At 37.6% G+C, this 27,299-nt stretch overlaps 1 protein-coding gene across 2 annotated transcripts in view; it reads left to right on the top strand.

Annotated features, from left to right (window-relative positions):
* TENT4B (terminal nucleotidyltransferase 4B) overlaps positions 1-23,085 on the top strand; it is a 42,595-nt gene extending 19,510 nt beyond the window's left edge. Inside the window, exons 2-12 of one of the 2 annotated variants that reach the window (XM_075715924.1) lie at positions 2,872-2,995; positions 8,186-8,232; positions 11,073-11,193; positions 12,231-12,338; positions 15,917-16,045; positions 17,326-17,539; positions 18,410-18,536; positions 18,642-18,745; positions 20,486-20,673; positions 21,248-21,412; positions 22,746-23,085. In XM_075715924.1, the coding sequence (XP_075572039.1) occupies positions 2,872-2,995; positions 8,186-8,232; positions 11,073-11,193; positions 12,231-12,338; positions 15,917-16,045; positions 17,326-17,539; positions 18,410-18,536; positions 18,642-18,745; positions 20,486-20,673; positions 21,248-21,412; positions 22,746-22,925 (1,507 nt within the window). In that variant the 3' untranslated portion in view covers positions 22,926-23,085. The remainder of the gene's footprint in view (positions 1-2,871; positions 2,996-8,185; positions 8,233-11,072; positions 11,194-12,230; positions 12,339-15,916; positions 16,046-17,325; positions 17,540-18,409; positions 18,537-18,641; positions 18,746-20,485; positions 20,674-21,247; positions 21,413-22,745) is intronic. The other variant, XM_075715925.1, reaches the window with a different exon arrangement.
* Positions 23,086-27,299: the final 4,214 nt, after the last annotated feature.

The raw sequence follows: 27,299 nt of genomic DNA, 5'->3' as shown, positions 1-27,299 counted from the left end.
GTGTGTTTGCATGCTGCTTGATTTTTTGTTTTGCCATAAAGCTTTACATGACTACCTAAGAATAAGAAGGATCCCATTTAAAGAGATGCAGATATATGTTGTTTATGTTTAGAAAAAGAAAGACATCTGGTTGTGACAACACATCATTATTTTATGTGCTTCTAAAGAATGCACCAATTGATATAATTATTTCGATTGAGTGTCATTGGAGTTAATAAAGAGAAGTGCCCTGAGAACTGCAGTGTCTATATGGCTTGGCCATTTGTGCACTTTGGGGACCTCGTTTCCGATTGCCTTGTTCTTTCAAAGTTCCCTTATGGGGCAGGGGAACAATTAACTCCTGTAAAGCCCAGGAGCAGCTGGGCCCACTAATGATGGGCAGTATGGATTTGTGCTGTGTGATATACATGAATTTGTCCCCAGGGATAGTCCCTCGGTGTTACCCCAGCACGTCTTGTGCCGTTAAGAGCCCTCAGACAACGTGGTGCCACTCCTCATGGCATGCAGTGCATGTACGCGCTCAATCTTACGTTACTAAAAACATTGCTCTGGGGTAAATCTTGTGCCTTGTGGATGTAACCAGTCTGTTCCAGCTAGTCCAGAGGAGCAGAGGCAGAAACGGGGCTGTGCTGCTTGATCGATTCCCCACAGGGGTAGCCCACAAAGAAAGCAGAGTTTGCCAGACATGATAGGAAGCCTTGGGCTGCCTCCCAGGTCGTCCTGTAAGCTGGTTCACCAAATTACAGTTGAAAAATAATTTATGTTTTCTAGAGTTTGATTGTCGGGTTTTTGCCTGTTTTCCTTGTTGTTCCTGTTTTTGCATGCTACCTTAATGGTCAAGCATGCAGAGACTGAATTAGCAATTCAGTATGTGTGACTGGCAGTGGGGACGGAGAGTGAACGTGGTTGTTGGAGTGCTCAAGTTGGCTGTTACCACGTGCTTCTCACCTGAATTCAATTCTTGCAATGCGAGGATAGCTATAAGAAGGTTTAAGTGCCAGCATGTTGAATAGCAGTGAAGAATAGAAGAACCAGAGGTGTCTGAAAAGGCAGAGGAGTCAGTGCCAGTGTAAGGGATGGCAGCAGTGGTTTGGAACGTGCACATTAACCCCAGGTTGTCAGCTTCCAAGGAAAAGCAAGAAAGCAGCCATAGGAGGAGGTAAGAAATTTCCTAGCAGTGTTAAAATAAATGCTGAAAACAGGATTTATCGGTACGAATTTTGCAGCTGTATTGTTCAGAACGTCCTTGTGGTACCTGAGATGTGCGTGAACAGGGCTTGGTGCCAGTGTGGCAGTGAGGCGGGGAGAGGAGGGAGATGGTGCTTTGCATTTTTGCAGGAGATCTTTTGGGGGTGTGTGTTTTATTTTAGTTTTTAGTTTAAGCGTTTCTAAGGCTCCCTCTGTAGGTGTCAAATGAAGAGAAGCTTCTCCAAAGGTTGATTTAGAACAGCTAAATTAAGTATCTGTCTGGATCTCCCTTTGGAGGAACTCTGTCAGAGGAGTTTTTCTCTTTGCGTTAGCTAGAGAGAGCCATGGTGATGGCCATCACAAGTTGCTAGGCTTTTATGACTATTCCCCTAACCGCGTGTGTGTGAAACTCCAATAAATGCTCAGTGAAAAGTAATGTCAATATTTTATTCCTCTGGGAGAAAGAAGCTTGTGTTGTTCGTAAGGCTGCAGTATTGAAGAACGTAATGCAGATGGTTTGAGTTCTGTCCCTACCCTGACTCTGTTAAACACAACTTTCAGGTATTTTAATCTGTTTTGTTGACACCTGTATACAACTTCCAGTTATTAACATTTGATTTATTTAAGTTTGTGTGCAGTGGGGAATTATTAGATTCCACATCCCATCTAAGGGCTTGCTCTTAATAAATTGCTCTCTTCTGATGGTCCCTCAGAGCTTTAAGGAGGGATGCAGTTGTACTTGGTAACTAGAAACAACACATTTTTAAAAAATAACTAGCTATTACTGTAATGGTCGTGACAGGAAACAAATGAAATTAATTTAGCTACTCTCTGGCTGGAATTAAAGGGTTGTGTCTGGTTTTTTTAAATATGTTGTTCGTCAAGACAATGATGTGTTTATGGTATTACAGAAGCATAGAAATTTGTGGCACTGTATGAAGACATTTTTATTTCAGCTCTAATCATAGGTAATCTAAACATAACTTACTGACTGTGAGAAGCACATGTAATATGGTAAACTGTCAAATAGATGAGTTAACTGTCTGTCAATCACTTATTCTTCTGAGCTACCACTGCTGCGTGTGTGCTACTTATTTTCTTGTTATGGGGAGAGAGTGCAAATTTAGTTTATGCATCTTCTCTAAGCAGTAAAAGAAGCAGTTTTTCTAGCTCTAGTAGTGGCACAGTTACTATCAACTTTTTAAAAAGCTTGGTACTGAATACAGACTGATGCCTGAAACTCTAGCTGGTGCCAAGGGGCTGACTAGGAAGCGTTGGCTGAAAACCTGCTGTTTAAATTTTTGCAAAGTGTGTACTTGGAGCTTACAGCTGCGTTCATAGTTGAAGACTGAGCCATTTCTGTGTTACGCTGGCATTAAAATACAGAGTGTGACTTTCAACGTGAACTGAAGGCGCGCTTAGATTTAAATTTCCTTCCACGCTTTTAGCAAATGCAGTGCAATATTGGCCTATGGCATAAGAAACTAACATGAAACTAAACATCACTAAGTGTTGTGAATCTGGGGGTTTTTTTTAATTGCATGCTGCTCTTAAACTGCCCCTTAACTAATTAGGTAACTAGGAGCTTAAAAAGCATGTTCGCTTAGAGGAGTAGCTATTTCATTCTCCTGTGGCTTTTTTTTCCCTGACTTTCTGTTCTTTTTTTTTTTTCCCACCCCTTAGTCTTCATGAAGAAATCATTGACTTTTATAAGTATATGTCTCCCAGACCTGAAGAAGAGAGAATGCGGATGGAAGTGGTGACCAGGATAGAAAATGTTATAAAAGAGCTCTGGCCTAATGCAGATGTGAGTAGAACACTGTTCTATTTGTTAATACATAAAAGCAATGTTTTATGCCTGTTTACTTTGTGAAGTATTGAATAATGAAAATACTCTTTATTTTTCCGTATTAAAAAAAACAACAGGATTTCTGGTCAAATGAGAGAGATGGTCTTTATTTCTAGAATAATACAGGTCAACATTTTCTGTCACACATAGGAACAAAGACAAGCTAGACCTACTGTAGTCAAAGAAAGGGCGTAAGGTGTGGCAACATTTAGTCTCACTAATATTTATTTACTAAGATTAATGGGAATGTATTGGGCATGCATGCATGCTTGTAAAGTACAGTGGTAAAAAAAAAAAAAAGTTCTGAAACTCATAGCTTCACTAGTAGCAGGGTTTCTAGTCCAAAGACCTGCATTCTTGAGAAAGCCTATTAAGGTGCCAGCAATGCCATGTTATGTAGACCATGCTATTTTAATGGGCAGTTAAACTAAATTGACATATCTTACAAATTTAAATGAACCAGGTTTTTGTACAGGAACAAACAAGTCTGTAGATCTGTCTATTGAGCTTAAAATCTATAATGCTTCTTTCCACTGAAGATGGGTTTTTGCTAGCCCTTCATTCAGTCTCAACAAGAACTATGCTTTTTTTAATATACGTTGGATTAAAGAGAAGCCAGAGAAGTTGCTTTTACAACTCAGGATGGTTTTATGGGGACACAGTTGGATTTTTAGCATAATTGAATCTAGTTTAATTGTATCCCTCTGCTAACATGGTGTTCATTTCCAGAACACAGATTTGTAGTAGTCATCTCTGTAGATAACAGTAGCTGAAAATAAGGACTTGTTAGCCGGAATAGCAAACCAAATTCAGACAGCAGAATTTTCAGTATAAGGAATACTCTTTGATCTTGCCACAGCAAAAGATAGTGTTTTGACATGAGTGACTCAAACCCAGTGTTCATTTCAGATGTTCTTAACCTGTTTTTTGGAAAGTGTTTTTAGAAATTGGCAGAGTGTGTCAGAATATGAATTCTTTATAAGCTGTATGTATGTGGTGTGTGGCTTTGTGTGTAAAATATAGTCCCATTTTCAAGGTGGTTCGTGTTGTTACGGACAACGTATGAATGACATATAATATGGAAGGAGCACTCTCCACTCAGTGATAGCTGCCTTTGCATGGTTATAGGGAGCTGATAGAGTCAGTACTACACATGTCTGGTCATTTTCTCTTTGAGCAAAACCCGTAACTTTTCCAAGGGAACTGTGTAAGAGACTTTAGCGTATCTCACGGGTGTTGTATAGCTGTCGTCTAACCCAGTGAAACAGTATTGTAGACCCTGATCAAGAGTAGGAGTAGTGGGCTGCCAGTCTGACAGGCAATAGTATATGAAACAGTGGGGGTATGAAACGGTGCTTACTATATACACCCTGACAAAGTCTTGTAGTAGGGGATTCCACCAAAATAACTGATTGCTTCAGCCTAGAGAAGGTGCTGCTATTTCCTAGACAAGTTTGTGTGCTGCAGGCTGAACTAGTGTAATGGGGTGAATGGATTTATTACCAGGGGATCTTTCTTTGTTACCACTAACACTTTGAATGGGGCACAGAAACTCAGTGCTTCCAGAGATAACTCTGTTTGTTGGACAGACTTGATCTGTAAAAGCTAGGTCTTTTGTATTAAAAATAATTCGTATTTTTAATATTTAATATATTTTTTATATATATGACTTTGGAGCCTTGAGAAAACAGTCTTTCTTTAAGCTACTGAAACTGTTTTTTGTAACCATAATCTCTTTAAGAAGGGAAAGCAAATTGCGAGCCCTACCACGAGTGACAGCTGACCGCTGGGCTTAGCTGTAATGTGACCAAGAGGAAGCACACACTGTACAGTTGAAAACTGAAGTTCACTTTTCAATTAGTGTCAGTTACAACTGCCGTGGCCATCTTTCTTCGCTGTTCTTGCAAATTTTAGAGAGCAAGAGCATGCCAATTCCTTTTTCTCAAGTCAGTAATGGCTCTTCAAAACCTAACTCTGCATTTTGCCTGCTGTTGTTACGTTGAGGAAGAATTCTCCTCTTGTATGCCCTTCCATTTTCTGGAGGCTAGAAGGGAACTGAACAGTGACAACAGCACACCAGGTTGTCATCTGGAAATTACTGTAATGTTATTTTTCTAATACTTACTTTACAGATCTGAACTGCAGAACTCAATTGTGTTCAACTTTGACAGTCTTTTGTTGTAATTTTTCAGTCGTTTGAGTTAATCACTAACCTTTTGGAAATCTGTGTTCGTTTAGCTACTTGTAAGATTTAAGTTTTGAGTACGTGCTCTGAGAAGGTGGAGTGTTATCTGGTCCAATGTCCTCAGCTTTAGCTGTAGTGTAAAGCGGTAAGTTAATGTTTAAACTGTTCATTTTGAGTCATAGATGCAACGAATCCAGCTGAAATAAACTTGTAAGTTAAACATACACATTTAGTTTGTAGTTTCTCGCTAAACACGTAGGTAAGACATACTCTATAAAAATCAGATACCAAGAAAAGGAAAACCAGACTTCATGAATCTAAGTGTATAGAGAGCATGTGGAATGTGTCTATGCACGTACTTTTTTTTTTTTTCCCCCCCTGTTCCACTTAGGAAAAGGCTGAAAAAGCAGATGGCCGGGGGGTAAAACTAGGTATCCTAAACTGTTACTTTATTTATAGAAGTTAGCAATTGTGTCATTTGCTCTCTTACTCAAGGGAATGTGCTTAGAAGGAAACATTCCTAGTAAGTGAGAACTGTTCTTGGCATCAGCAAGGCTCTGACCCTAAGAAAGGCTTTAATTACACTGAAACTGAACAACCCAAAACATTAAATGAAAGCATTTTAAGACAAAGTTTTTTGACCAGTTGAATATGAAAACTTGACTATTGAACAAATAAGTACTTATGCAGTGGAATTCAGGATATGTTTGTCATAATGTCCTCAGCTTCGTGTCTGGGTATTATGTGGCTCGTAGATCGGAAAAGAGGTGATGTCGCATACTTCACGCACTTCAGTTATGAAAATACTGTGATTGGGAGTGGAAGTAGGAAGATTAACTCTATTTAGTTTGACAAACTTCGGAAAATTCTATTTAATGATGTAGAAGAAAGGGAAATTTAAATTGGCTAGAGACAGATTTTTTTATTTTGATGGAGGGATTTTGGTAGCAAGGACTTTCCAAGCTTTTGTGGGTTTCCAAGTTCTGTTGTGCATAGTGAGGACATATTTGGACACATACTGTAATTAAAGTTCCTTCAGGAACTTCGGAATTTAGTATGAACAAGTTCACAAAAATCTAGGATAAATAGTAACAATAACATACAGGAGTAGGAGGAGGCCATTAAAGTATTGTGAAGTCTTAAGTTATCTTATGAATGCAAATACGTTTCTCTGTCCACATAGAATAAAAACATGATCAGCAGTGTTGGTATGCCACAAAAACTAATGCTCACATCTCTCAAGTCATAATGGTGTCCTGTATTTGGGATGCTGTAAATATGTACATGGCTACAGAGCTTCAGCAGTTTAAATTCTGATTCAATAATAAATCAAAATCCTTTAAAATTTCTGTTCTGATTTCCCCATTCTTCCATCTTTCCAGATTTGATGAGAGAGGGATTGACGTGTGGGTGTGGGTTTCTTGTACAATAATTTGGAGTGTGAGAAACACTGAATTGTTATAAAACAACAGATGTTGTCTCATTCCTTTCGGTAAAGGTCATATATGTTGTATCAGTAAGTTTATGAATACTTTCGGGGTTGTTTATTCAATAAAGGCTCTCTTTGCTGTTCAGCTGAACTCACTATTTCGTTTGATAATGTGAAAGCACATTTATTTTTTTCCGAACCCATCAGTGGTGTTTTCATTGTGCAAAGGCACTCCTCAGATGTTTTTGGTGGCCAAGTAAATCCTTGTTTGACTGAACCCAGTTTCACAGAGGATGCTTTTATTACTAGCCTGGATTAAAAATAGTAATAATTCTTATTATTACGTTCTTAGCTTTGTGATGCCTTTATGCCTTTGTCAAGATCTAGTACAATATTGGTCCTAGTTCTGTGACATCTCTTGCAGTTTTTTCTGTTTTGAGAAGCTATGAACTTTCAACATTAAATTTACTGCCAGCGTGTGCTTTTTGTTGGGGGTCAGGGTGAGGGGGTAAGAAGAGTGAAGTGATATAAAATAATCAAGAGGAAGCACGCACACTGCTTCTTAGCCTACTAAAGTATCAAGACACTTACTTGTAAAACATCATCTTTTCCCGTCTCCCCTTTTTCTTATCCTGAAGGGGAAAACCATAAAAAGTGGGTCACCTGACTTACAAATAGGTGGCAATCAAGCTGGTGTATGAGACTCATTAAAGCAGAATACGCAAGTCTGAAGGTGGCTCCAGGAAACGCATCAGAAGACTGTCTGGTTGAAAATTAGTCCAAATGTGTAGATATTTTTACTTTGAAGCCTCACCAGTCCCCCTTTGAGACTTAGCACATGAGTCCAGCTTCCCTGCGAGGCTTGGCTCAGTTAATGAGAATGTGGTTTCGGACAGCTTACAATGGAAACCTGATTATTTAAACCTCCAGTACTGGTAAAAATCCAGCGCGATAAACTAAATCTGTGGGATGTGAAACTGTAAAAAAATTTGTTTGTTTGTTTTTTAAGCAGACATAAGCAGAGTTGTGCTACTTGCTCTGTAATTCAGGAAAAAAAAAAGATTTTTTTTTTTTTAAAGTATGCAAAGCAATGGAAATATATTAAACTTAGAAAATGTGTTTAAAAACTGAAGGGTATACTTTGAGATATGAAAGTGAAAAATACATTGAGCTGATTGAACTGGTTTTTTATGTTCTATCATTCTTAAGTGTTTTAAAATCTTTTGGTTTATGAGTTTTTGCCAAATTTGGTCATGGTGAAAATTTTTACATTACGTAGAAGGTTTCATAAGAGAAAAATCAAAGTTATTAATGTTTTGTGGGTAATAACAATGAAGATTAGCCATTTATACTACATTGAAGATGTAGATGTTTTAACGGAAAAGGGTACTTCTCTTCAGAATGTGCCTGTTAGCAATACCGAAATCTACCAATGGAGGGTAGCAATAACCAGCCTTTACAAGCAACTTAATAGAACCTGTTTGTCTTTTGAAGCCTGAAAATTTGTTTCATATATCCTGTTTTTGTGTTTCAGGTGCAGATATTTGGAAGTTTTAAAACTGGCTTATATTTACCTACAAGGTTAGTATTTTTTCAGTGTAAGTTCTGTACAAGAGAAAAGATAGCCCATGGAACCTGTACCCCTGTAGTGATTTATCTGCTCTCCCAATAGCTGTGTTACTTCTGTGTATAGTTGTTATATTAAGTAAGTGTTAAGCTATTAGTACTCTGCAAAGTATACAGAAATACAGTAATCAAGACTGTTAACCATAATACATGTGTCTATATAGATATTACATGTATTGCTAAAAGAGCTGAATTACCATGTTGTCAAAAAAGGCTTATTTTGTGATTTGGCTTCATTAAATGACTGAACCAAAGTAAGAGGTTGGCCTTAAAAGAAAAGCTAAATTTTATCTCCACAGATGATTAAATTGAAACATTTAACGTTACCTTGTTAATGCTAATGTTAGCACTGAAGAGAAAAGATTACATACAGAACTGGTTTTTTCTTTCAGTCTTATTTTGTGAAATCTGTACAATAGTCAGTCTCTACCTTTTCCAAATTTATTACTAGTTTTCATAAAGAAAAGTCATTATTCAGTGATACTGGTATCTTCTGTGTAGAAATTGTAAGTATTTTTGACAATTGAATAGAAATGGAATGAAAGGCTTAAATGGCTGCAAGGGATAGACACATTTAAATAGCTTTAAGTCTGAGGTTAACACTTGGATTGAGTTCTGTACTTCGGGAACATAAAGAATTAATATCTAGTTCTGACTGCAAGTGATGGATACCCCAGTCATCATTTCATCTCTTTTTGAAGAAGAAAGTATCTGACAGTCTTAAGGTGTTGCAGGAAAGCTGAATTGCTCAGTTTCAAGCGTACAAATACACATTGTTTTTGCATTTGGCCTCATTCTTGGCCTTTTTTAAATTGATTTTTAAATAGGCTTGATTAAACTTGGTTGGATGCTGATAATGCAAGAGAGAGATTCCTGTCCACATGACTGATAGTAGTTCTTTACTATATTTACTTGATTGTTTTGAAACTGATGTAACAAAAACGCTTTGCTGTTGTCTGTTTGATTTCATATACTGCCTTTCCTCCATATTTGTTTCAGCTGAGTTTTGGGGGAGAACAAATGCTTTAAAACCAGTACATAAACCCACAAAAAACCTTCCTGTGGTGGTACTTGTCAAACTTTCAAAATAACCAGTATTTGTGTGTTGGTAATTAATTCACTGTTGCATTCTAGCAAAGCTTCCCTTTGCTCTAGGTTTTCTGCACCCGTCAGTAACGGTATAGTTAATCTCCAGTTCAGGTTCCTGGATTAAGAAAGGCCTACAGTGTGTTTTTAATTCTGTTACTCTGTGTTAGAAATTGCTTAATATCCTTTTAGTTAAGCTGATATTGAAGGGTTTGAGCACAGGGTTGTTTAGCTGCTGGATCTCTGTTACTTTGCAGGCAGTATCTATCTTCAAGGTGACAACACAGCTGCTTTTTCTCTCTTGGTATGCATCAGAAAAATGTCTCCCGTTGTTAACTGTCAGCATCAGTAGTGGCTTTAACACTAATTTAGTTTGGAAGACAAAAGTGTCCAGCAACATTTCCTGCGTGCCAAGCAGGTTTTGAACGTAGTTTTCTGAAACTGGCTGAGTGCTGCCTACCCTTGTCAGCTGAATGGTATGCAGCTGAACTGCTGCTGAACTTGCCTGCTGCCGACACTGCTTGTCGGCAAGAGATATTTCATCTAATGCAGATGTGGTTTCTTTGAGATTGTTAAAGCAGTGTTGTTTGTGAATCAGCAGACCTGTAGAATCTACGGGGAGGAAAAAAGTAGTCCTCATTTTTTCGGTGTTTTCTGTTACGCAGTTTTCCATATTACTGAAGTGGCCTGCTAGTATAACTATAGGGTTGTACACTCACCTCCTTTGTATTCCCAACCAAGCAGGGGAAATCAAAGAAGAAACCGGGGAGCAAAGAGGAAGAAGCTCAGGATCTCACAGTAGCCTTCACTGTCTTCAGTTTGGACACCAGTCACCTTTTGAATTTGAGTTTAGGCATTGAATTAGGGTGCCAGCTCCACGTATAGTCAGATGAATGTGTATGTGCATAGGAAGGAGGTGTAGCGGGATGGAGATGCCTCTTCAAGGACCTAAGTTAATGAGTGAAGTTAATTAGACAGTTTGATCTTATTTAACAGCCTGTTGCTTCCTGAAGTCACAGTTGCCACATTTTCCTCTCTCCTTCCCTGCTCCCTGTTCTTGGCACTACAGGCCAGCTGCTTACCATGTGCCCACTGGTGCTCTGATCACCCAGAAAACTAACTTTGAGTTGCAAAGAAGAAGGAAATTATCCCAGAATCTTTTGGTTTTTTTTAAAGGGGTGGGGGGAGTTGGTCTCTGCCAGGCCCATTAATATGTTGAATTCATTTGCAGTGGATTAGACAAATACCAGACCTAGAGTAAAGGAGGGAACAGGACCATGCATCTGGGAGTAGAGGATGGGGAACAGGACTTTCCCCTTCAGTGACAGGCTGTTAAATAGGTGTTAACTGATTAATACAGCCCAAAGGTGGTGATTCACAAGAAGTTAATTTCTTGCTCTGAGTCACTCTGGAGAAGCTGATCCCTCTGTGCTGACAGTGTGGCCAGAGGAGACTAATTTCTGACTTTGCAACCAAATTAATTGATTTGTATGGGTATCTGTCCCCTCCCCTTGGTACCTGAAATGTTCTGTATTTCCCCAAGTGCAAGAGTTCATCCCCACCCCTTTCCTCAGAAAGTTAAGAATAAATGATTTGGTTAAGCTACATTCTGTCAGCTTTACTCTAGTTATGTGTGGATGTCAGTTGTTTATCTTTTAAATGTATTGGTCTTTTAATTTGAATAAATCTATATTTTCCTTCTATTTCAGTGATATTGATTTAGTTGTGTTTGGAAAATGGGAGACATTACCTCTTTGGACCCTGGAAGGAGCTCTTAGAAAGCACAATGTAGCAGATGAAAACTCAGTGAAGGTTTTGGATAAAGCAACTGTAAGTTTGGGGGAAGAAGGTGTTTCCTTATTTTAGCTAAATTTCTAATCAAAGCAAGATCTTTGTAAAAAGGATGAATTTTCATAAGCAGAAACAATTTTATGTATAAATTTGAAATAGAACCTTTTTATTTAGTACAGTTTTTATTAGTGACAAAATAACTGATAGTGCTCCAACAGAAGCATTTCTTCTGTTGGGGAAAATCATGAGATTTTCTGTACTGCACAACATACACTTGCTTTTAAATGAGGTTATACTAGCCATTGTTGTGAATTAATGTGATTAGGCTGGTGAATTTCTGGACTGAGTTTGTACATAAGTAAATAATTTATTTTTTCTTATTCCAAGTAAGCAGACAGAATACATTTTCTCATAGTAGTAGTAAGTACAGCCTTGTATAAATATGTAATGGTATGTCTTGCGCAGGATAGGATTAATTCCATTGTAACTTCCTACCTTTTTCTAATTGTAAGAGTATGTAAGTGTGTTGGGTTTTAAACAGGTGTCTAATTGATGGCTATTATTAGAAGAGAGAGGTAATTTGGAAACCACTCAGGTGGAGATAGGTCAGAATGCTCTCAATATCTTCTGCTTCTGTTTGAAGGTAATTTTGATGAGGAATCAATGATCCACAGTGACATGAGTGTGTTTTTTCTTAAGAATATCTGTCTATTACCATTTATCTTTATTTCTTAAGCGTTTGTCTCCCTCTGGTGTTTGTTTTTCCCACTAGAACTATGCTTCTGCACCAGGAACTGATTAAAAAAATTTTAAATTAATCACTTTGAAGATGAAGCGTTAAGTTCTGTCAAACAGGATAGTAAATTGAAAATAGCATTTATGAGTTAGAAAAGCAAAGTTTATGTAAACAGATTGGCAAGGAGAGTGAGTTCATAAATAGACATGAGTCCTGTTTTCTCTGTCAACCTCCTCTACAAATTCATAAAACGTTTCCGTTCTGCTGGTGCATGTAAGTATCAATGAAACCAGATGTGTCTTGGAAATCTGTATTGACTCAATCTGCCTTTCTTTTGTAGGTACCTATTATTAAACTGACAGATTCCTTCACTGAAGTAAAAGTGGATATAAGCTTTAATGTACAGAATGGGGTTAAAGCAGCCCAGCTCATCAAAGATTTTATCAAGGTTAGGCAACACTATAGTATAACTACAGAGCTGAATATTTGATGACTTAATTTGATTTTCTGTTTTACTCTGCATCCTTACTAGAGATACGCTTTCACTCTCTTTTATTTTTTGCTGTCTGATACGATTATGTGACATGCTTAGATTTTAGACATAGTGCCGTAAAAGGCATGAAGATAGTAAAATGTACAAAAGAAAGTATGGAGAAGTTATAATGATAACAATGACTGAGGAAGATACACTAAACCTGTCTTAAATGTTCTGCTCTTCTAACTGTGGTTCCTTGGACTTAAAATTAGTAATAACCACACATTCCTGCAGCAAGAAGGAATAATCTTGTTCTAGATTGAATATTGTTTCAGCATACAAATACTAATTAAATAGAGTAAGTTAAATTTAGTAAGTTCTTGTTCAGGGATTCACTAATACCTGTATTACAGATACATTACAGTTATTTTTTGTTTAATATATAGGATCGTTTTGTTAGGATTAATGAGCTTTTGTATTTAAAGTTTTGAAGTATCATTACACTTTTTTCCTTTCCTTCCCTTCCCCTATTCAGTGCATTGGACACTCGTAGTAAATGTCTCATAAAAGCAGTAGAAAATTATTCTTGGATTTTCATGTTTTGTGTAGGGAGATGAAGTGCAGTTCAGTCTCACTTAAGTGCTTAGGTATTACTGTTCTACTACTAACTGCTTTGTTTTTTTAACCAAACTAATGGACAGCAGGAGAATCGAAGTATTTCAATAGCTAGACAAGTAAAACTCCTTCAGAAAACTCTGTAAATCTGAATAAAGCAAGCATTTTACTTTCATAAGGGTTAGAAATCATGTACGTCTGCTTTAATAATGTCACCGAGTTGCAAGAAGCCTTCCAAATTTGGGAGGATTTTCAGTTGTTGACGAGTTGAATGTATGGCCTTCAACTTGTTAATCTTCAGTTCCTTTATGTATGTTTAGTAGCAAGTATGCAAGTAGCTCAGTTTGCTTCTACAGTGTCTATTCTTTAACCTGTAGAAGGACACAGGAGAAAAACCTCTGTCCTTAGTTCAGTTTCAGTAGAATAGTCTGAGTTCTTGTCTGCATGGTCTCACCTTTGTGCTTATATAAACCTTCAAACCTTGTGCTGGTGAGGCCTCTTGCATCCGTGTTCAGAGTAAGAGGGTGGCGTGGGTCCAGAGACCTTTCTCTCAGCCTCTATCTGATGAACAGAAGTGGATTGTGTTGGCCGACCTTTTGCTGCTAAATCAAGACTGATAGTTTTGTGCTACGTAGCTCCTTGTTAGGGAAGGAAGATGCCCAGATTCTCTGTCGTAACACACCTACTTGGAATTTGGTGGCTAACCGCAGTTTTTACATCCTGTGCATTGTCGCATTGCCTTGTGGTAGACAGGCTGTCCATATTTGGTTTTCTGCCACAACACAGGCTTTATTTGTGTTACACTCCATATAAATTTATTTTTAGGTAGGTCCATAAAGCCCTGCATACTTGCCCAAAATTGCCTATGTACTTCTTAATTTCAAGGTAGGAGGTAGTCTTCTCTTGAGAGCCAGAATGGATTTTTTGTGTGATTAAAAAAAGGAAAAAGTGTTACTGTGTTCCTGTTGCCTGGGTTATTTGTAACCCTTTAGAGAGCCTGCTTTGGTCTTGGGTCAGAGTGGGGAGAGAGTGTGAGCTGCGTGTGGCAGCTGGGCAGGCGCGGGGTAGAGGCCTTGCCTGCCGGGCTGCAGCCCTGCAATACCCCAACCTGAAGAGCAGAGTGGGTTTGGTGACAGTAGTTGGGGTCAGCTCACAATCCAGCCAGTGGCTGGCAGACAAGTCCCCAGTGAGGAGGTCGAGGCTGAGGACACCAAGTCAGTGGTTAGCATCAGGATTAGGGTCAGGGTCAGCATCAGTACACAGCAGCGTGGCTCAGGCAGACACCAAGGGGAACAGCTGAGATGAAAAGCAGCTCTCGAGCGAAGTGGAGGGACTCCCAGCTAGGCTTCCCACACGGTGCTTTCCCACGTGGCTGTTTTCCCAGCAGCCCAAGCCAAGGCCATGCAGCTGTGCCATACCAGAGCTGGCCTTGAGCATGGGTGGCTGAGCCTGGTATGGCGGGGAGAGGTGGCAGTCAGCCCTGACACACGGCAGGTAATGGCTACCCTACTGTGGAGGATCGTTTGTTTAACTTGGAGTAAACTTGATGTGTACTTGCCAAGTGGCTTCATTGGTGTTCTTGACAATCTCTCTATAAAACACTTGCAGGGCATTCTCTTGGGTCTTATTTTGTCCTGCGTAACTTTGAGTACGTAACTGAGATGTCACGTTCAGTGTTACCCTTGGAAATGCAGATTTCACTTCATCCAGTTTATTTAGGATGTCTGAGGCAGCTGAAGCCTTAATTAAGGGTTTGCAGTTTCCTGAAAAAAATTCTGTCTTTCAGTTTTGGTATGTACTGATACTCAACACTTCAGCTTGTGACTGTAAGTTCTTCATAGTTCAAATAGGTGATCTTGGGATCTTCACAGAATCATAGAATCATTTAGGTTGGAAAACACCTTTAAGATCATCTGGTCCAACCATTAACCTAACACTACCAACTCCACCACTAAACCAATTAAGGGTAGAGTAATAATTTCACCTTAACCTGGCTTGGTGGCTGGATTGTTTTTTAATGAAAGTAAAACTAGAATTAGAATCATTAGGGTTGGAAAGGACCTCTAAGATCATCAGTCCAACCATCAACCCAACACCACCATGCCTACTAAACCATGTCCCCGAGTGCCACGTTTACCCGGTTTTTAAACACTTCGGTTAAATAGGGCTCCCAGTACTCACCGTAAGACTCGTGCAGTGAAGTTCTTGGAGAAATTCTTCTTTTCCTTTTAATCTTTTGCAATCACAGATACCATGATCCACGTCTCTTCTCTGACACTAAGGAACTTTTTAGCTCTGTGTTGGTAAGAGGAGTGGTATTATGGAGCCTTTTTTGCCTCCTACCCTGTGAGGGGGTGTACAGAGTGCAGGTGTAGCCCCAGCCTCTGCTGTTGTCCAAAAGGTCCATGTTCTCCACACGTGCAGCATATGCACACCTCTAAGGGAATCCATGCGGACAAAACTACTGAAGGACCAGTAACCCAAAGATAAGTATTTGGCTGCTTTGAAAATGTTTTCTGGGTGTAGTAATTTTGAAGGACCGTTTTGAACTCTGGGCATCCGAAGTACTTGCAGGCAGAAGTCTCAGTCCACCTTGGGGTATTACCTTGGTTGTAGCAGGAAGGTTTTGTTACAGACGTGGAATATCTCCATAGTTCTTCTATTGCTTTCCTTTTCACTTGTATGAGAAAAGCAAGTGTATTTATATAGTCAAACAAAATAATTCTGATTTTATGAGGTAATAGCTTTTTTCTATTGTTACTATCTGCCACTGGAGTTGAAGAGGTAAAATAACTGTCTTGATCACAGGCAGAGCACTTGGCTTCTCCCCTGTTACTAAAAATAGTAAGTTAGAATTATACTTAGCTTTGAGACTTAATATAACAGGTAGCTTCAATGCATCACAGTATCCTAACACCTTTGTTTTTCTCTTTCAGAAATACCCTGTGTTACCGTATCTAGTTTTAGTATTGAAACAGTTCCTGTTGCAGAGGGACCTTAATGAAGTATTTACAGGTGGAATCGGTTCTTATAGTCTGTTTTTAATGGCTGTCAGTTTCCTTCAGGTGAGCTTAATGAAATCTATTGATGCCATTGGTGCAAAAGGACATTACGTTAGGAAGCAATTTTATCAATCCTTAAATTTGATCATTTAAGATCTCCTGTTTGTGGTTTTGCACTCCTTTTTCATTTAAAAATAGACACAACCCAACTGTCTTCTGTTCTTTCTCCCATACTGGTACTTTTGGGATTAGAGATGTTTGGAACATCCATTGCTGTATCAGTACCAGGCACATGTGTCCTTCATGGTAAAATAACTTGACTATTGTGTAACTTCTTCGGGACAAACTACATAGGTTAGTGTTAGATGCAGCTGTCCTTTTTAACTCTTGTTTTCCAGGTCATACACCCTGTATGTGTTTTAATGAATGCAATGGAATTTTCTTGTTTGTCTTAAGTTTTTAAGCTGGCATCAAATAAATGTGTTTTACAACTTTCTCTGAGATTTAAGAGAACAAAATGCGTGAACTAAATCTATATCGTTGTGCCTGGGGGAAAAAATACTGTAGAAATATGAAATAGCTGAGTTCTGGCTTTATCAGCCTCGTTCTTTTTCTTGTACTAAATGTTATCATGTAACTCTGTGTGTGTATGTGTATGTCTGTACTCTTCCAGATTGTAGTTAGTTTTAAACCTGAGCCTTGAACTGGAGCTCGGTGTTTGCTGAGTGCTATTGCAGTTGCCTGCTGAGCACAAAAGGAATGAAGGCAACAGGCATATCTTTTTGAAAGAAACCAAAATCTCTCCCAACCCCAATTTTTCTTTTATTGACTAACAGCCTTTCCATGTGCTCCTGCAAAAAAAAGAAGTCAAGTTTTGTATCTCTTACAATTATGAACTGGTTTTGTTCATAATCTCTCAGGCTGCATATTTAACAGTAGAGGGGATCGTTTATGTGTGCATTAAAAGCCTGCGTTTGTATTGCTAAACCCAGGTTTGTGAAGTGCAAATATCTTTGCTTTTTTACAAGAACCCTGCCATTAGTGCTGGAAGTTCACTTACTAAACTGAAGTTCAAATACAACGACATTAATACTTGCCAGCCTTATTTTTAAGAGGTAACTAGTTTATAAAAGTTTTGATAGCATCTTGTTTTAAAGATGCAAAACTGCTTTATTAAGGAAAAATACTATATTTAGACATGTTTGCTTTATATATTATGCTTTATTATTATTTATTATTATATTTAGACATGTTTGCTGTGATTTTTCATAGCAAAGGGCACTTAAAGGCACTTGAAACTTGAAGTCTTAAGAAAATGATTTTTTTTTCTCTCTTCTTAATAGCTGCATCCCAGGGAAGATGCCTGTATGCCCAATGCCAACTATGGTGTTCTTTTAATAGAGTTTTTTGAATTATATGGACGTCACTTCAATTATCTGAAGACTGGAATCCGAATAAAGGATGGTGGCTCTTATGTTGCCAAGGATGAAGTGCAAAAAAGCATGCTGGATGGCTACAGACCATCAATGTTGTATATCGAAGATCCATTACAGCCAGGTATCCTCATAAACCCAGATTTAACGTATTGACTAAGAAACAAAGGTAGGGGAGTGCTTAATCCAGAGGAACATAGAATGACTACCAAAACCCAAACAGAAACACCTCATTCGTGTCTATGAACACACGATGCATTCAGAACACAATGATTTTCTTTAAGACATGTTCTTAGCAAAAGTTACCGTGTCACCCAAGAGCATGCCCGTTATGCAGTCAGGAGGTAGGGTATGAGAGGGCACGCCAAACAACTTCCACGTGCTCTGTGGTAACAGCAGCGAAGCTACAGCAGCATGGGCCTGAATGTGGGCTAGATGTACCTGCGTGTACGCACGGTCCCTTTCAAGCTTCTGCTTGCCTGTATCACAATTGCATCTTATAATGTACGTATACTCTTATGCGTGCTCCCCCGTTTGATTCTGTAAAGTCATGTAAATATATAGTGGCTTCATTTGGTACTGTTACCTTTATGTTAAAGTTGATTATTGACTTGAATGGGTGGCTTCTGAAATGGCGAGTCAAGTGCTGTTCATAGAAAAGAGTTAACATATTTCTGATCTAAAAAAATGTCATCCAGGATAGTACTGTTATATGTGTAATATATGCACTGCATGATTTTTTTTTTTTTTCTTCATGTATCGCACTTTTACCCAGAGAATTGCCATTTTGGACTTCTGTACATGTACATATCTATAGGTCTTTGAAGCTCTTTCAAATATATATGATTCACTAATCCTCTTCTACTCCACAAGAAGTAACTGCAGTGAGTTGGGACTTAAGGGCAATTTTAAAAAATATTACTGTCTCCTGTCTGAAAGGAGGTAACCACAGTTTCAATCCTATTTATTTATTTAATTATATTCTTATTTTAAGGTAATGATGTTGGGAGGAGTTCCTATGGTGCCATGCAAGTGAAACAGGCTTTTGATTATGCCTATGTTGTTTTGAGCCATGCAGTTTCCCCAATAGCTAAATATTATCCTAACAACGAAACAGAAAGGTAATTTTATGAGTCTAAATCTCAGCCATTAATTGCTTGTATTTTTGTGTACCTAAAAATTAATTGTGGTGACATTTGGTGTTTTGTTCCCCCCCCGGTTTACAGTATATTAGGTAGAATAATTAGAGTAACGCAAGAAGTGGCCACATACAGAGACTGGATATCCAAGCAGTGGGGAATGCAAAGTAGGACAGAGTCTTCGTGTAATGGTAAGTTTTGACTGAGCATGGCTGATAGTGGGGAAACTTTCTGCATATTTTGGTCATATAAATATTGTTGTTGGTTTTGCCCCACATAAGGCAACGTGCGCATCTTACGTTTTTGCTCAGTAGTGATAGACTTTTTCTTGTGTTCTCATCCAGAAAATTTAGATTTGTACAAGAATAAAAAGGCTATACCACAACATCTTTATTCTACTGCAATAGATTTGGTCAGCACAGAGGTCTGTAAAGAGTGCTGGCTTGCAAAAGGAGGCTTTTGAAAAATTTCCAATTTAAATTACATGTGGTGTTACTGTCACGCTTCATTTGTCCTTTCAATGTGGACAAGGTTTTAAAAAGAATTACTGGGAATGCTAGTTTAAATCTAAATCCTTACCCTCCATTGTTCTTCTATTTTTCATTTTAAAGTTTAGCATATTATATGTGTACAGAAGCAATCTTTAAAGCAGGATTGACCATATAAGTGGAATAAGTCTTTAAAACAGAGAAATCCTGAACTAGCGATCGTAATTCTTGTTACTGACAAATGGAGACACACAAAATCTAGCCAGAGAATGTGCTGAAGATGTCCTTTAAAATCATCTTTATTATTATTGTCCATCTTCTGACTCCACCAGCTAGTTGTCACCCTCTTTTGGTGTAGGTGTATCTCCTGGCTGAAAGTTTTCAAATTAAAATTATTACTCTACAATTAATTTTAGAATGTTAGCTACTAGAAGTCTTCTCTTGTGAGGAATTAATCAGAGAAGGTGACACAACTACCCGGTCTTTAGGCTAGGTTGGGATTTTGTTTGTTTGTTTTTAAAGCTTTTGTTAGTGATTTCCCTCGCTGTCCTTGTAAATTGAATGTGCTGCTTGGCCTTCATGGTTTATCGATCTGTAGACCCTTGTGGCATTGCCGTACCCCCTGCTAATGGCAGACAGCTGCGGTTCAGTCCCGCAAGCTCCAGAGTAATACTCAGCTACCTATTGTGATGTATGTATTAAATTCTATATACAAATGCAGCTAGTGGGGTATATCATATAAATCAGAGGTAACTCCTAGGTGTCTTATGTAATGAAAAAAATAAAAATAACCCTATATCAGGAAGATAATGGTGACAGTTACAGTGGTCATCTTGTAGATTTAGTTTAGATTTAAATTCCAATTTTTTTTTTTTAAATTAAGGTAGCAGTTAGTGAGATATGAGAGTTCTGGATCTTGTATTTTCAGCGTAGGGTGTTGTACAAAGCAACCAGACTTATTTGGAGTTCTTATGAGCCTAGCAGCTCCAGCAGAATTAAAATGGGAGTTGGAGTATTGGGCATGTAGGAACAGAATTTAAACCTATGTATTTGAGTGCTGTTGAAGTGTGTCGTGTTACTAAGCAGCACATCGGAGCTCTGTTACTACCTTCTTCCATGTCTTATCTCTCTAATTTCCATCTTGAGCTGCGGGTAATGCTTGGTGGTTTTCATAGTGTACATTAATGGATCTTGTCAGGAAACCACCACACCCCCTGCGAGGTGTTGGCTTGCTGCATGCAGTACATACATACAAACACAGGCACACATGTGCCTGCATGTATTAAAAGTATGTACGTGTGCAGATGTCTGTAGTGTCCTGCTGGATATAATAGATACATAGTACCTGAGAGGGTGTGTTTTTTTTTTTTTTTTTTTTTTTTTTTTTTAAAGTAACATTTTAGCAGTTAATGTGTGGTGATGCTTCTGTTTTGTTTTTAATAGGTAATGGAGTAGCCTTGATAGTAGATACTCAGCAGCTAGACAAATGCAACAATAATCTTGCTGAAGAGAATGAAGCACTGGGGAAACCTAGAAATAAAACTTCAGAAACACTTAGTAAACATTCTTCAAATTCTTCTTCAGGTCCTTTATCATCATCATCATCTACGCTGTCCAGCTCTAGTGATGTAGTAAGTACTGGAGGTTTTCTGATTTTGTTTTTTCAGTTTGTCTGGGGCTTTTTTTTCCTGATTTGTGTTGCTACAGAATACATTGGGAAAGCTTGGAATCCTAGTTAGTTATTTCATCCAGAATCCTAACTTGCATAAGATGTTGCCTCTTATGCAATTTCTACACATGTAAGTTGCAGTATGTTTTTGACACAACACAGGTAGAAAGAGTGGACACAGCAGATACAAAGTTACGTAGTCCTCTTTTCTCTGGGAAAACTGTATTTAAAAAAAAAAAGACTGGTAGTTCTAAGCCATATGCTTTAAAAAAAGCCTTAAAAACCCCCTCTGTTTGGGAATTCTATTTAAAGAATAAAAGACAAATCCCAAAATCAGAATCATGCACCAATACATTTTTAAACCTGTCTGTTTTACTCAGTAAGAATTCTGTATTGAAAGAATTTTAGTATCTAATAAAATAAACACGTTTTAAGTCTTGTCCACTGCTAGCTTTATTTTTAAGGGAAAACTCACTTGTAGAAAAACTCAACTTACTCTTAAGAAAAACTCACTAATACTTTACATTTTCCTGAAGGATTCTGATGGAACACCTTGCAAAACCTCTAAACAATTGAGTTGTCGTCAGTCTACCACAAACAGAGTGGGGTCACAAGAAGTGTCACTGGAATCCTCCCAGTCAAGTGGGAAAACACAAAATAGCCAAACAGCCAATACATCCAGCAACACGAACAAATCTCAGGTTTGTGAAATGTTTGGAAACAACAACAACTGTATAGATTATTTGAATATTACACATGCCCTCCATGGAAGGGTAGCTTTTTCTGGAAAGGAAACACTGCGTTTTTCTCCTCCCCTTTACCCCACTAGAAAGCTTTGAGCAGTGATTGTATCTAAAATAAGCTGGTTCTCTGTTTAGCTTACAGAGATGAGTTTACAAGTGGCTTTCCCAGCCTTAAAACAAATGAAGTTGGATTGACTTTACGTTGGGAAGTATAGACTTGCCGGAAGTGTACAGCTGTGTTGCACCCATTTCCTTTTTGCAAAAAGCACATCAGTCCAGTCTGTACTGCAGAATTTGAAAACTAATGAGACTTGCCTACACTTAGTGAAAAACAGTTAGTGAAAATGTATGTTTAAAACTATGACTGGCTGCTCTGTTAGCTGTTGATACTTGAACTGTCTTTTGTTAAGGGAGATGAAGATTCCTTGCTGATACATGAAATTTGTCCCCCTGAAGACAAATATCTTTATGATGAGACGTACCAGAGCTTAAGCATTTAGGGGATTTCTCATGTTGAGGAATGCTTCTTTGACAACTCAGTAATCTGGAAATACTATATGACTCTATATACAATATACTTTGGATATATGCAGCTTAAATTTTTTACACTTTTTCAGAAGTTAGGGCTTTTTTAATGTATGAAGAATAGTCTGGAGTCTTCTGGAATATTATTCCTGAAAAGTAACTCTGAAGACTTGCTGCCTCCTACTTGCTGATGATCTATCTCTAGCTAGCAGTGAGACAGTTTAGAAACTAGGCCTTGGATATACCATGAATATGCGTTTGTGTTACTACGTAGAGCTAATTCTGGTGCTGGAATGTGAATATGCATGATATGAGATACTCTACATCTGTAAAAAGATGTGGTATAAAGTTAGTCCTGGTCTTAAAAGAATGTTGTCCTACTTTTGCACAGAAGATGAGATTTGAGCAATATTAATCTGTTGCCTTGGACTATGGACTTCTGTTTTTGTAAAATGCTTTTTTGATGGTTGCGAAATGGGAGCAGTAGAACAGTTCCGTCCTTTTCAAAATTCAAAGTGCTCTCTTCTTCTCTCTTGACCTGCATGGGTTTGAGTATAGAGATGAACATTTGTTTGCAAACACTGAAGTGAAACATTCGTGGTACTGTGCTGTTGTCTAAGCAATGGCCTAGCTTCTTTTGCCATATCAATTTTTTGAAGTGTGACACTTTCATGAGTTGACATCCTCATTAGCCAGAAATAGGGTTGTGTAATTGCCACACTTTCTCTTTTTAGCACTGATTTACCATGTTCTCTTTCTTTTACAGCATGGATCTGCACGGTTATTTCGCTCTTCTAACAAAGGCTTCCAAGGTCCAACAAACTCAAGCCACGGTACCTCAGTTACAAACAAACAACATCAAGGCAGCAAATCACACCATCAGTTTTTCCACGGCAAAAAGAGGAAACACAAGAGGGATGCGGCCCTTTCAGACCTTTGTAGATAGTTGCCTATTTTACGACTGTTCTTCTGTGTGCAATGATCTCATGCTACAGGATAGTTTGATAGTGACTCCTTGGATCTCTTCCGGAGCTTCAGACTGTTCAGACATTGATTAGCAACTGCATTTTTTTTTTTCCCAGCTCGCCACGGAACGGATCATGAAGATTGATCACTGCAAAAAAAAAAAAAACAAAAAAACAAAAAAAAAAAACAAAAAAAAACAAAAAAAAAGGGAAAAAAAGGAAAAAAAAGAAAAAAATTAAAAAAAAAAGAGGAAAAAGGCTGCTCATTTGATAAGTCATACGCTACAACAGGGTCATTTAGGATATAAAAGCTTGAATGTAAAATAAATGTATTTCCCATCAGCTCATGCTGACCTGTAGAGGTAGTACTCAGTGTGTCTAGGAGGTGGTAACAAACAAATAAAACACAAAAAAAAATAGGAAAAAAAGGCAAAATATTGTATTTTGAGGGAAACCCAGCCTTTAAAGTGAAATTGTGCATGATTTTTTTATTATTTTTGCGTATACTTACCATTTTATTGTGTATATATCGATGACCATATAGGAAAACTGACATTTGTAATAGTGGATTTGTTAATACGTTTTACATAACATTACTGTTTAAATTGTAAACAGAAATTTTTCTCAGGATTAGTTTGGAAAATAATCCAAGTTGTCATCTTAACATCCATATAAAGAGACATTACTAGTTACATTGCTCAGAATTTTTTTTTCTTGGCATTTAAAAGATTTAATAGAACATTTGATCTGCAAAAGCTGTTCCTCTGAAAGAAAGGTTTATGGTGGCAAATGAAGCTTCTCATTTGTATAAAGTGTACGTGTACTTTGTGTGGACACTGAGTTTGTCATCTCAGAGAAGTAACCTTCACCTTGTTTTCTAGAGTGCCATCATTTCAGGCAATGGGGTTTTATAGTTGCATCCTTCTCTTCTTCCCCTTAGTGGTCTCTCCCCAACCCTTTCTTTTTTTTAAAGAGATACAAAGCCACTTGGGGGTTTTTTGTTTGGTGGTTGGTGGTGATTGTTTTCTTTTTCTTCGGTTTTAAAAAAACAAACAACAGAACTCAGTTTATTACAAATGTTTTGCATTCCTGGGCTGCTTTAATCCCATGCCTCTTTGTTTGTGCCTTCCCTCCCCCTTCCAGGTCTGGGTTTTTTTGTCTTTTATATTTTTGCTAACTCCTTTAGGAGATGATAACTGTTGAAGCTTTAAGTAAATTTTACAATTGAAGTATTTTTTTCTCACTCCCCTCTTAGGCATTTTTATATTTACACTTAATTATTTTAAAAAAAACCAAAACAACTTCGAATAATGAAATATATTTTGTATTGCCTTAAAGACCCAAACCTTTCATATCTCATAGTATTTCTTCATTGACCTAGTTATCATTTAATTTAAACTCCACATTTGTCTGGTTCAGTCGCATTACAAGTCTAGGTTGCAGTAACTTTGATGCCATGAATGCGAATTAAATGTGTAATTTCACTCACAGGCATAGCTTGGAACAGGAGTTGGGACACTTCAGTGGTAGAAAGTTAAGTGGCATTTACTTTCACATATTTCTTTAAAGAGGAAAGTCTGTACTCTGCATACGTGGCTGTATTTAATGCAGCTGTTCTGGAGATGATGCTTTTATAAAAAGTAATACTAGCTTTTAGAAACTTCTTTTAATATACATTTACAGACCATACAGACCAACCTGACCTTTAATGGGCACTAATGAGTGCAATGATTTTTAAAGTAAAACAGTGCTAAAATAAGATGAGAACTGATGTCATCACTTAAATTAATAAACATTTTCAATGTGTTAAAGTGTTTTACTTCAAAAAAGAACATACATATATTCCAAAAATACGGAAAGTCATAACACTTACTCGAACACTAAGCTTAAGTGATGTTAATTTGACAATTTTTTTTTTAAATTTTAGATTCATATTTTAATTTGATCAGATAATTTTATCAACAAGATGTTGAGCTTTTGTTCATAGAAACCAGTAAAAGTTGTACCACGTTATGCATAATCACAGTATTTATTTTGTTTTAGATTATTGTGAATGTGTAGACTTATGTTCACTGCTTAGGGAACAATTATTTATAAATTATATTAATCCATTATTGTTAGCTGCTATTAGCAAAACTGTTCCAAAACTTAATACTTGCAGAGATCTGTATCGCATTTACCACACTGAAGTGTTTTTAAAAGAATCACCCTCATCGTTGAAAGCAAATGTACTCTTAGGGTGCAGATATTAGTGTTCCAATAAGCATGTGATAATTTTAAGGTGGTGGTAGCGGGAAGATAATCTTGATTCCATTGGGAATCTTAGGTTTGCCTCAATTTATGGTTTTCATAAATTTAATGGAAAATAGCTTTTCCTGGACTGCTCAAGTTTCTTTTTGGTAAACAGTATCTTTCTAAAAGAAAAAAAAAAAAAAAAAAAAAGGAAAAAAAAAAAGCATGAAGGAAAAATTGAGGTGTTTTACATTGCCTCAAATGACCAGCATTGTATTCATAAAAGACTGTATATCTTGCAAATCTTTATTTAAACAGAACAGTTGAACTGTTCGTTTTTCAATCTGAAGTAAAATACTTTCAAGACCTTTTAGTTTGCCTGCTCATTTGTCTTGTACGTTTCATCTCTGTATTTGACTCAAGTCTAATTCCTTTTTGAGTTTCAGTATTTTTGTGAAGATTTTGTGAATATATGAAAAATAAATGTTTAATCTAACTACTGCAGTTTATCACCATTCTTGACACTTACCCTGTTTTTTCCTTCACCGTACTGTGGAAAGAGCAGACTCCTCAAGGCGCTTTGGTAATGTTTTTGTAGTATCTGGGTGCTTCCCCAGCTGAGTGCTGGGCCCCTCTGCCTGCAATTTGGAAGCTTATTTTGTTGAGGTGGACCTGGTGTGCCACGTTTCCTTCCAGGAGAGCTGCAGCGGAGTCTGTGTGCCTGAGAATAAGTAGAAGAATATACACATCTAAAGGGTTCTTAATGTATTATTTTTCTCTAAATTTCCTCTGCACTACACAGCAGAAACTTGTGCAAGGATCAGTTTACTGTGCCTTCCGAACTTGGGTTAGGGGTAGTGTTCCAGCTGCAGGACAGCAGCTGTTCAAAGCTGCCACGCTGAGGAGGGCATTGTAGAAATATGCAGAAGTTAATTTCTAGAAACCTTCTTTAGCATAGTTCCTGAAGCATGGTTGATATTACTAAAGTATATTCTTAACTTTGGTTATCTTTCTTCCTTCCTTGCATAACTCAGCAGAGAGATGTACACATATTGAAAGTTCTTGTAGTCTTGCTGCTGGTAGGCTACCAAAGACCATCTGAAATACGTAAATAAGCTGAAATGTTTATGTATCTTCCTGTTTGACTTTAGACTGAGTTGTTAAGGGGTTTTTAACTTTTTTTTAAAGTATAGTTCAAACAGTGTTTATAGTTGAAAGCTGTGTATTTATTAATTTTTTTTTAATTGTCAGTCTTCTCCTTGTGGCAGAAAAGAAGCTGAAATGTAAGTAAATCTTCCTGTTTGAGACATGACATGATTCTGTTTAGTGACCTCCATGTTCTGTGTAGCTTCCTCATTATTTGCAGCTCACATTTTTAAATGTTCATAATAATAAATTTGTTTTCCGAAAACTTAATCTTTAGAAAACATTGAGTAGTCCAATGGCTGGTGGCAACTTTTCCTTTTTTTAATGTACTTTCAAAATGGACCTTTTCCATTTTCTATCTGGAGTCATCATGTGTGCATCCTAAACACAACATGCGAGCAAGTGATTAGAAAATAGTCTCATCTTGAAAATGTATTGTAAATAAAAGCAGCCAGCCATTCAACATTTTGACGGCTGTTAAATCTCATGATAGGTGTTAAAACTGAATGTGTGACTCCAACTTTATTTTCTGAAGAGTAAAAGCTGTAGGAGACTACAAAGTATGTGATTACTCAAGAAGGAAGTATGTTTACCTATTTAAGGGCTGTAACAAAAAAATACATTATTCCAGCTACTGTTAAAGCTGCCAAAAGAGGTGATTACTTATTCTGCTGATTCCTAGAACTTGATTCTTTTGCTTAACGATGCAAAATAATTTTCTGAGAATCAAGTTCACCATGTCTTGAAACAGTGTTTGTCTTGAAAGTGCAGAATTTGAGAGCTTTATTTTCTAGCTGATTTGTAGTGTTTCCACAAGTTTTCCTCAAAAATGTTTTCCAGTTGCAGTGACCTAAATGTGTGTCTTGACTCTATTTCCAGGAGTCATTTGCCAGCAGTTCTAACAGATACGTATTCATGGATTCATCTATTAGGTTGAAACCAGCCTTGCAGTTCTTGTGGTGCTTAAATACCTCACA

The sequence above is a fragment of the Pelecanus crispus genome, chromosome 8 (assembly GCF_030463565.1).
Source record: "Pelecanus crispus isolate bPelCri1 chromosome 8, bPelCri1.pri, whole genome shotgun sequence".
Lineage (NCBI taxonomy): Eukaryota > Metazoa > Chordata > Aves > Pelecaniformes > Pelecanidae > Pelecanus > Pelecanus crispus.
This window is presented reverse-complemented; position numbering and strand designations above follow the sequence as displayed.